Here is an 11,002-nt window from a genome sequence, read left to right as displayed (position 1 = left end):
ATGCCAGGTCACAGTAACTTTGACTTCTGACCACAAAAATCCAGTCACTTCATCGTTGAGTCCAAATGGACATTTGTGCCAAATTTGAAGAAATTCCCTTACGGTATTCTTGAGATTTTGCGAATGGGACAGACAGGTGGACAAATCGAAAGCATAATGCCTTCAGCCACGGCTAATGCCTGCACTGTGGCATAAAAACTCACTTTTCAGCCAAACGGTTTGACTGACTTTAAACATTTCTTCAGATCTGTGTTTAGGCACAGATGGGTTTCTTGTAAACAACCAAAAATTATGTTTACATTCAGTTTTCCACTCTAAAACACATGCGTATCTCTGAGACCTAACAAACACGCTGAGTGCATTTCCTTCCACACAAAAAATTTGCAGCTCTGGTATTGTCTCCATCATGTTTCCTAGCATACAGTTTACCATGCCTTCAGCATTCTACTGAAGTAAAAGTACGTAAGTATTAGCATCCAAAGTACTGAAGTAAAAGTACTCATAATGGGCAATATAAATTCCACTACTGGATTATAACCATGATACATTATGATTGAATATCACCTTAATGTTGATAGTAAAGATGGAGCTAATCTATAAAATCACATCATAATTTATTAGTTGATTATATTTTGTGATAATTATCTGAATCTAAAAAGTGACTAGAGTTGCCAAATAAATGTAGAGGAGTAGAAGTGCATGTATTAGGCAGCATACAGTGACAACAGCATACAAATACTCCAAAATAGTACTGAATTTTACCACCAATGGTTCTAAAGTTAGAAAGTCTGACTTAGTCCAAACTGCCTGAGGAGCCTCTCCACACATCCAAATCGTATTGTTTGAATAATTCTGCCATGACATTCAAAATGTGTGGTAACCTGCCACATTAACAACCTCACATCAGTGTGTGAGGGTTTTTGTTTCTTTTCAAGAGTCTGTACAGAAAAACGGTCCCAGTCCCTGCACCAGCTGCTAGCTTAAGTCAGACAATATTAGTGCGCATGTCAGTTCAGGTGTCTGAGGTTTATCACATGACGTAGAAAGTCTCGTTGATCATCCCACGACTGTGTGTCATATTCTGTTTTGAATGTCATATGCAAAATGTAACTTGCACAAATTTGTATGCAAATGTTTTGTATAAGCCTTCATTAAAATAACTAAGGTATTAAAACAACAATATAACAACAATAAGAAGAATAAGAATAACAAAAATAATTTCTAAAATAATCAAAATTTCACTGAATGCTCCTGTTAACATCTCACTCATTTAGTCTCAAACAGCTGACTCATGCCTCCATCTTGTAATCCAACACCCTGACCAGAGGAACCACATTTTCCAGTAAGAGAGCAGAATCATCCGGCTGAGTTTGTCACCTGAGTTTGTCCTGACAACGCCCTGTTATTACAGGTATATGGATGCTTGTGCGGCACGACAAAGTAGAAGCCACATTGGTTTGTTATTAATGCTTTCAGGTCACATATGGGACACCTGAAGTGTGGGCTTTCCTTCAATGTGTATGTGATTTTGTGTAATATATTATTAATATATTTTTTATTTAGGGTCATCAAAACATCCTTTTTTCATCTTCAGAACATTGCTAAGGTCAGACCTTTTTTTAACCCAGGAAGATGCCGAAACATTCACTCACACTTTTGTTATCAGCCGCAATTCCCTTTTCACTGGACTACCCAGAAAGTCAATAAGAAAACTACAGCTAGTCCAGGAAAACAGATCACATTACCCCACTGCTGAAGTCACTACACTGGCTACCTGTTTTAGAATTGATTCTGAAGTTCTTTAACTCATTTATAAAGCTTTCAATGACCTTGCCCCCTCCGTATATCAGAGATATATATAATTTTATGTTGTATGTCCTCCACTGCTTTACTTTTATATGTTCCTCATGTGAGAGTGCTTTCTGATTTCACGCCCCTTAACTGTGGAATTCACGACCTCTGGATATGAGAATGGCTCTCTCTGTATTTTTAAATGTGAATTAAAGACCTATCTGTTAAATCTGGCTTTTAATGTGGAGTAACATTACAGTCTTGATTTTTAAGTTTCAACCTCTGGTTTTTACCTTTTTTTTTTATCTCTCCTGTTTATTTATTTCTATTCTATTCTATTTATTTATTCACTCTTTTTTTATTCTATGGCATTTAAATGGTCTTTTTTGTTAGTTTGTTCTGTTTTGGTTGGTTAACTTTTTTAATACTTCATTGTCTTGTGCCTGTGTCATTCCAGTTTTGCCACGTGAAGCACTTTGGGCTGCATGTTTGTATGAAAAGTGTTACTTGACATAGGGTGATTTTTTATCAATTATGATACAGATAATGATTGTGTTGTTTAGCTGCTGGTATGATGTTGCCTAACCAGCTTTAGTCTGCATCTTTGCTCCTTCTGTTCACATTAACACAATCGAAATACATCTTTGGACTTAAGTGTACCATCATTATACTGTTGAATTGAGTTTAATTAAATTACAGGCAATATTATTCTGAGTGAATTACACTGAAACACATACAGTGCAGTGAAAGAAAGCTGAATAAGGACTTAATTTTGTTAACTGAGAGAACAGTGCCCCCCTTTGGGAAGTGAATAGCATGCCATGCCTACAACTGAGAGGTACAAAGTAAAGAATAAGAATTGAAAAGCCAAGAAAATAAAAGCAAATAAAAAAAAGAATGGTAAAAGATGTTGTTTTTCTCCCCAAGATCAAAGTAAACAGATATTTTAGTGCAGCTGGGTAAGAGCAAAGTACATCTAGTAGAGTTGTAGATCATAGAAACATTTTATAACATATATTATATGCCATATTTCATTAAAAACAAGTGAAAAGAAGAAAATATATACAATAGAGAGATTTACTTTACGAGCACAGAATCAGTATCATTAACATTTCAATGACGGACAGAAGCGAGTCCAAGTTTTTGTGCAGTTAATCATAGATATTATACCACTGACATATGCCATGTAATCGTTGTCTTTGTATTTTGTTTTACCACGACTATACATTTACAACATATAGTTTGCACCCTGACGAAGACTGGTTGATGTTTTTAAAGTCAGCAGCCATGTATTTGAAATAAAGTCTTTTTAATTGAATTCAAACGCATTTGTTCCTGCCTCACGCATGAGTGCCTGAAATTCATCTTTTGTTCCTATATAGTTTGTGATGTTTCGACTAAAACTTGAATGAAGCTTCAGCTTTGCTCTGCTGTCGAATGGAGACCTTTATATGTGGTTGCTTTAACATGAACAGTTTTAAATAGTTTCTTAGTTTTGCTTCCTCATTCCAACCAAACCTGAGGTCTAAAATAATATGAAACAGGTGAGACAACACCAAACAAAAAGAGATGGATTATGTTGTTGCGTCACAGGACAGCTGCAAGAGCAACCAGAGGCCTCTGTCTCCCTCGTGTGTTTGCTCTGTGTGACTCTCTTATCTGTCTTATTTGTTCAGTTTCAGGAGGCTAAGAGGGGTATTGGTGTGTCACTAACCACAGCCACTTTAAAAACACATCCGTATAATAAGTCAGTTATTCTCTACATAGAAGGTGACTTCACAAAAAGTGAATTAGTAACACATCCAGGTCAGAGGTCAACTTCAAGTCAAACAATGTCTCATGATGCTGGGAAACACCAAGAGTCAGCAACGGTGTCGACAAAAGGTTTACAAATGTGTCACCATCAGAGATATTATTTATAAAACAAGAGCGGTATGTAAGATTTCCTGGCATCTACAGGTGACCAGCTGAGACTTCTGTGAGTCAAGCATGAACTCCTAGTTAGGATTTGTTGAGAATTCATTGTTCAGGAGGTTTTTACAGAGACAGATTATCCATAGAGGTCTCTTTCTCTCCAAGAGGCTGCTGCTTGGTTTGTCTGTTCTTGGCTACTGTAGAAACATGATGGTGCAACATGGTGATCTCTGTGGATGGGGACCAGCTCCCTATGTAGATAAAAATGTATCATCCTAAGGTAACAAAAACAAGACGACACTTATTTTCAGGTGATTATACACTAAAGAAAACATACTGATTCTATTATATTGCATTTCTGCCAGTAACTTTTCCCTAAATCCAACACACTGGACCTTTAATAATACAAAATGTTAGCATTTTTTAACAGGATGTGACGGCAGCTGAACACTCAAACACCATGAAAATGACAACAGTTAAAAACTATGTCACTGTATCTTTCATAAAACTATTTAACACATACAATGGAAAATTCCACTGTAGTAAAAAAATACTGCAGCTCTGTATGTGTGTGTATATTAATTAAATTACACCATAAATTTGTGCTGAGCCTTTGTATGCATCAGGTTACATTTGACATTCACTGTCAAATGTAACCAGGTGAAAAACAGGTGACACATTAAATGGATAAACTCTGTTATTGCAGTCCTGTGGTTCACATTAATTTTGGATGCTGCTGTTGCAAACAATGAGAAAGATATATAAATAATACTGTGTAAAAGGAGTACACTGTCAAGTATATGACTAACTATGAAATATTGGTCAAATATATTAGTATTTTGATTGGAACTGTGCCATTATGGGGTTTTATAGCCCACAATTTTAAACTGTTTTCCTAAAAAAAACGTATATACACACACTTACATTTCATTTTGTTTCATGGCAGATATTTTGTCACTTATATTTACAGGATTTCAGGGTACACAATATTTGATGACGACATGAAGCTGGTCTATTAAAATGGAAAAACCAGTGTGTTTAAACATGATAGCACCCCTCCAGTTTTAGCCTCCTTACACTGGCTCCCAGTATGTTGTAGAATAGATTTTGAAGGTTTTACTGATTACTTTCAAGGCTCTTCATGGTCCCTCTCCCAGCTATGTCTCCGACCTGGTAGTGCCGTATACACACCAGGATGTACTGGAACAGCCTAGAGTCAGTGATTAAGTCCCTTCTTAAAACATACTTAAAATCAGAGAGCCTTCCCTGATTCTACTTAAGTTTTAAGTTCATTTAGACTGTCATTTCCTAAGTTTTTAAATACCATGTGTTTTTATTAGTTCTTTTAAAAGTTTTCATGCCTTGTCTGTTTTAATTATTGACATGTAAAGCACTTTGTAACTCTGTTTTGAGAAGTGGTTATGAATGAAGATTATATCATTATTATATTGTAAATTAAACATAGTGTTATGGGAGAGAGAAAGGCAAATAAATACATTTCAAAAACAGCAAAAACAATCATTAAAGCTTAAAAAGGTTTAAGCTCTATGGATCAAAAAGCACCAGCAGTCCCACGCTGACGATCATTGTTAACAGTCCACAGAGCGGCACAGCCTCTGATCCAGAGACAGGAACACCTGTGTAAAGATGAAGATAACATTGGATTTGATATGAAATCTGACACTGATGTCATAGCAGACACAAGAGCAAATACTAAAGAGCTGTCACCTTTAACTTCTACCATCTTGGTGGCCTCAGCAGAGCGTCCAACAGCTGTATTTTCTGCTATGCAGGTGAAGTTTTGGACAGTACCCGGTATGGAAGGGGTCCACAGGAGCTTATTTTGATGGACAGCAAAGTAGGTTCCGGTGGGGAAACCGTCCCTGAACTCCCACCTGACTGTACAGTCCACGTTCAAGGTACAGCTCGTCAAGCAGGTGAATTTATTCAATCTGCCAGGAAACACTGTGTCACGTCCGCTGATGCTGACGACCCACGGATCAACTACAAAATAACATAAAGTTTACTCCAGTATGATCAACATTAAACTCCTTATACTACTCCTCCCTTCATGAATACTTACAGCTGAGCAGATACCCCAGGCTGAAAACTCTCATCTGCTGAAGCGTCGGCACGGAACTCTCACACAGGTAGAATCCAGCGTCAGAGGGCAGCGGTGAGTCAAAGTGAAGTGTGAGGTTGTTTTGCAGCAGCTGCATATTTTCACGCAGGGTCACCTTCTGTCCGTCTTTGTACCAGACCACCTCATTCTCCAGGTGTGAGGGGTCACCTGATGGAGCACCGTGGCAGACCAGGTCCAGTGGCCGGTCGAGAGATGGGACAGTGTTTCGTGGACTGAGCTGCACAGACACTCGATCTGTAACAGAGGACACCAGATGCAGGGGATTTTAAAATCATTAAGAAGGAAGAAGCATCTAAATCATGTATCACCAATTCTGCATTGTCATAGTTGACCTGAACCATCAGTGTTCCTCACACTTAGCATGTTTAATGTTGAAATGCTTCTGCCTGTCAGAGAAATGTTGGCTGTATGAGGATCTGAATGATGTGGGACAGACACTGTAAGAGCAGTTCCCAACCTTTTTCCTTCAGGGATTCCGTTTCTATCATTCACTAAACTGACGACCCTTGACTAAGTGAAATATTTTATGGATATATATCAAATTGTATTCAGAGCGTAACAATAACTATACAGAAGAACTGATAAACTGTGCACTTAACTCAAACTGTGAACGCAGTAACTCCAGGATGTTTGTGTAAAACAAGCACTTTGGATGGATTTTGAGCAGATTATTTCCTTTTCCTGTTCCTAATAGATGTCTTTTTTGGACAAAGTCAGTCTTCTTTTCATCCTGATGTTTGGCCATTGTTAAATTAGCTCTCTGGTTGCTGTAACAGTACTTTTCTGATGTGGATGAGGCTGTTCAGCAGGGTAAAGGCTCTGTGAATATAACTCGTGTCCAGGTCTTCACTGTGCCCTTATCCCTGCCCTGTGCGGTGTGTTTTAGGTTTTATATCTTGAAAAACATTCTAACCTTAAGAAATAACAGTTTCATTTAAGGTTCCTCACAGAAATGAATGAAAGAATATCAAGAAGGCTTTTACAATACCACCATTGCACTTTGGTGACCCCTAGTGGGAGTTGGGAACCAGTGCTGTATATGGTTGAAATTATAGTCCTGTACTGTATTGTATTTTTGTGTTTTAATTATTGAAGTAGGAACAATTGAAGCTCTATTCATCAAACTAGGGACTGACAGAGTAGTTTTCCACATCATGCATAATGCATATAATAATGGATTCAGTACTGCAATGGACATTATTAATATCATTAAAAAGTTAATCACAAATATAATAAAAATTGTGTAATTATGTAAAATCTATGCAACAGTTAACACTGTCATGGAAACATGTAGGCCTCTGTACTATGTGCTGCTAAACAGAAACAATGTGAAGTAATCTTGCATTTTATGGGATGCCACAAGCACAAGTGCCTGACATGATGTTTACCCTTTGTCAGTGTGTACATTACTTGATATCCAGGGACATGACTAGATATGATGACTGCTCTGTCACCCGTCTGATGATGCTAGTTTAAGATCCCTGACCTGAGTATAAGTATCTTGTTCAAGGCTCACTCTTTGCACTCGGCTTATTCTTGACTGTTTGTTGTGAGTCCATCTGCAGATGCTGAATTAAACTTACAGAAAGACAAGTTTCTGGGTCGATGTGTTTTGTTTTGTAGAAATTGCCACCACAAAAGTATCAAAATAAAAGTCTTGTTCTGTTAAAAAATGTCTCTTGTGACTGACAATATTTTATAGGATTGTTAATATTGATGAATAAATGCATAAGCAGCATGTCAAGGTGGAGCTGATTTTATGTTCTCTATATACTGTTTGGTATTTTTGTCCAGTTGTTTCCAACCTAGGGGTCATGTGCCCTAAAAAGGTCCCAAGAAAAGTCTGAGTGCTGGTAATATAATTTTAAAAAATCTTACCCTGAAAAAGTACAGATATATCCCTCTAAAATGTAGAAGAGTAGATGTATAAAGTATAAGTACATAAGTATATATACAGGTTAAGTACAAGCAGCCTACCTAAAAACTGCATATAGAAGTATTCTGTGCAGGGTTACTGTCTTTAAACACACTTAGCAGTTAAAGTGAAAGTAAAAGCCAGCCTTAGATTTACCCATTTGGCGTTCCACCTTGCGATATTGGTGTTTTTATGGCACTATGTCTCTTGGATACCTGCTGCTTACTACCTGGCACTTGGTCGCTACCTTTTCATAAAGCCTGAACATCCTGAACACACAAGATAAGAAGAAAACACAGGCCGAGGGCAGAGTCTGTGGAAAAATACACCACCACACACTTCCAGTGACCCCTTCGGTTAATGTACCTATTTCCTTTCCACCTACGCACATCTAATGCAGTGATAAACCTGCTGTACTTACTTTTAATCTCTACAACGGAGCTCATACTGCTGGAGACTCCTGTTTCTGGATTGAGCACGTTACACTGTAACACCACCGTATTTTCCAGTCCATTCGGTGCCCAAATTAACGTGCTCCCGTTGACTGTGCGGCCCTCGAAGGTCCAGGTGTAGGTGCAGTTTGGGCGGCAGGAAGAGGAACAGGTGAAAGTGGTGCTGAAACCAGCCGTCACCTCACCGGTCCAGGAAATCTGCTCCCAGGCCTCCAAACCTGGTGCACCTGAGGGAGAGGAGGAGTCAGTATGGCTTTATCAGACAATGTACGATGTGCATTTATATTCTTACTATTTCTTCTTACTCATTGTTAATTTGAGTTAAAGGTTAACAGTAGTGGAGACTGGGTATGGTTGTAACAATGAGATGGCTGTGACAGCACCACTTTCAGCAAGATGGAATGTCCATTATGACTAATATATGATATGACCACTTCCTTCCTGAGCTTGTGAAATATGTGTGAAGACCATTATATTTTGATTACTACTGGACTGTTGAAACAGAATATTGTAACTTGTTAAGATTAGACAGTTGTCAATTGGGTAAAATGTGAAGTATTTTTTTTGTTCATTTCAAACCACTATGCTGCTACAGCTGGCTTCAGGGGTGGGGGTGGTTGTAACATTTTTAAGTGCTAGGCTACAACTAAACCCAATGATAACTAAACATCTTGCTCTTTTTTCAGCATGCCAGGAGAGTCGGTGAGAAAAGTTGATGAGTGAGCTGGCACATGTCTTCAAGTCTACATGAGATGAGGTAAGGCAGGGAGAGACAGTAAGGTCTGTCCCCACAGAATGCTCTGTCAGGTGACATTGAGCAGACACTGCAAGAAATTACAAAACCTCAGAGAAAGAGGATCAACACAGCTGCCATGGGTGATCACAGCAGTCAAAAGGTTGCGGCAAGAATATGTCCTGACTGATTCACTGAGGCAGCAGACTTGTATTTTGGACCTAATCCACACAAAGCATTCAACAGATACAGGTTAGCAGGTAACAACTTAGTAGGAACTGGTTATTAGTGTCAGTTCGGTTTGGTGCAGTGTCTGCAGTGATGCATCTGCACATGGTCATGAGCTCTGGGTAGTGACCGAAAGAATGACATCGCAGATACAAGCTGCCAAAATGAGTTTCCTCTGTGGGGTGGCTGGGCTCAGCCTTAGAGATAGGGTAAGGAGCTCGGAGTAGAGCCGCTGCTCCGTCCGCGTTGAAAGGGGTCAATTGAGGTGGTTCGGGCATCTGATCAGGGTGCCTCCTTGGCGCCTCCTGTTAGAGGTCTTCCAGGCACGTCCCACTGGTAGGAGGCCCCGGGGCAGACCCAGAACACACTGGAGGGATTACATATCTTATCTGGCCTGGGAACGCCTTGGAGTCCACCAGGAGGAGCTGGAAAGCGTTGCTGGGGAGAGGGACGTCTGGAGTGCTTTGCTTGGCCTGCTGCCCCCGTGATCCGGCCCCCGATAAGTGGATAAAAATGGATGGATGGATCAGTTTTTTTCTGTATGCTTTGTGTAACTGTGTAATTTTAAATTCTTTACTAATGTCAACACAGCTAACCCCAGCTTGTCTTAAAACTTAACCCAGTGATGGGGCAGGTTGTATCTATGAAACTCCTTGTGTTTGACATCATTTTTCAAATTCTGTGGTTAAAGAATTGTTAAAGAAGCTGGAAACACTGCTATTTTTAGAAGACAAACAAGGTAACTTAGTGTCAAAATTTAAAAGCTCTTAAACATAAATTCAGCAAGTTATAGATGCTGAGCCAAAAAGTGTTGAATCTCTATAGTCTCCCCTATAGTGTTAAATCCACTCAAGCACAGATGAAGTCATATTGAACTTCAGAGCATGCAAATCAAGGCCAGTCTGAACTTAGAATACATAACTGAATCCTGAGAATTAAATTATTATATAGAATAGGAGGATACATGAGGGGCATATTCAGTTAGTTAGCAGAATAAGAAATGCAACATTCGGCGCCAACACTCTCTTAAACACATTCTTAAAACAACCTTAAACCATCTATCTGTTCGTATATCAGGTTTTTAAAACTCTCCCTAGAGTTACAGTCCATGTAAAAATCAGCAGTCAGTAAACAAAGTGCTCTTACCTATTAGTGCCACCAGCAAAACACAGTAAAGACTCCTCCTGTAGGGTATCATGGTGTCTCTCATGTCTTACTCCACTGTGAGGTTAAACAAGAACTACTGTGCCTCCTTTTTTTAATACACTAACTACTGTAACTAAACCTATGACGAAAATATCACTCATTTCAGTCACACCCATTGTCTTGTTTAACATCAGAATTCACATGATGACGAAATTGATTTCGAAATTTACAGGCAAACAGGAAATCTGTAATTACAGCACAAAGGTTATACTGTGTGGTGTTTTGGTGCGTTTTGAAGCATTATGTGAAGTGAGTTGTAAAGACAGTAATCTGAACGTTGATTACTCTGTGTGCGCTTGGAGAGCATTGTAATGTGCACACATGATGCACACAGTGAAACAACAGCGCACTGTCCAGAGATGAAACGATCTGTAGAGAACTTTATGATGACACAGTGAAGGTGACCTTTGACCTTGTGGATATACGATGTCATCACTTCATCATGTATCCTATTTGATGTGTGACATTCTGTCAGAATTACTGTATGAATTCTTAAGTTATGGCAAAAAATGTGTTTTGTGAGGTCACACTGACCTTGACTTTTGACCTTTGACCACCAAAACCTAATTAGTTCATCCTTGAGTCCAAGTGGACAGAAATGAATGTATCATAAAATACAA

At 38.9% G+C, this 11,002-nt stretch overlaps 1 protein-coding gene across 1 annotated transcript; it reads right to left on the bottom strand.

Annotated features, from left to right (window-relative positions):
* Nucleotides 1-2,496: 2,496 nt before the first annotated feature.
* On the bottom strand, nt 2,497-10,435 carry LOC125893248 (hemicentin-2-like). Its single transcript, XM_049583812.1, has 5 exons — nt 10,323-10,435; nt 8,185-8,442; nt 5,789-6,082; nt 5,434-5,709; nt 2,497-5,342 (listed from the first exon to the last, which is right to left on the bottom strand). The coding sequence occupies exons 1-5, from the start codon at nt 10,384-10,386 to the stop codon at nt 5,251-5,253; spliced, it is 984 nt and encodes a 327-aa protein (XP_049439769.1). The 5' UTR covers nt 10,387-10,435; the 3' UTR covers nt 2,497-5,250.
* Between the last annotated feature and the right edge of the window lie 567 nt (nt 10,436-11,002).

This window comes from Epinephelus fuscoguttatus, linkage group LG8 (assembly GCF_011397635.1).
Source record: "Epinephelus fuscoguttatus linkage group LG8, E.fuscoguttatus.final_Chr_v1".
NCBI classification, from domain to species: Eukaryota; Metazoa; Chordata; class Actinopteri; order Perciformes; family Serranidae; genus Epinephelus; species Epinephelus fuscoguttatus.
This window is presented reverse-complemented; position numbering and strand designations above follow the sequence as displayed.

Bases quoted from the DNA above. Each gene is read 5' to 3' on its own strand.
- LOC125893248 (XM_049583812.1), bottom strand. From the start codon at position 10,386: ATGAGAGACACCATGATACCCTACAGGAGGAGTCTTTACTGTGTTTTG. The intron at 5,710-5,788 runs GTAAGTATTCAT...GTTATTTTGTAG, and splicing joins CCTGGGGTATCTGCTCAGCT to TTGATCCGTGGGTCGTCAGC. The intron at 5,343-5,433 runs GTGACAGCTCTT...ATCTTTACACAG, and splicing joins CAAGATGGTAGAAGTTAAAG to GTGTTCCTGTCTCTGGATCA.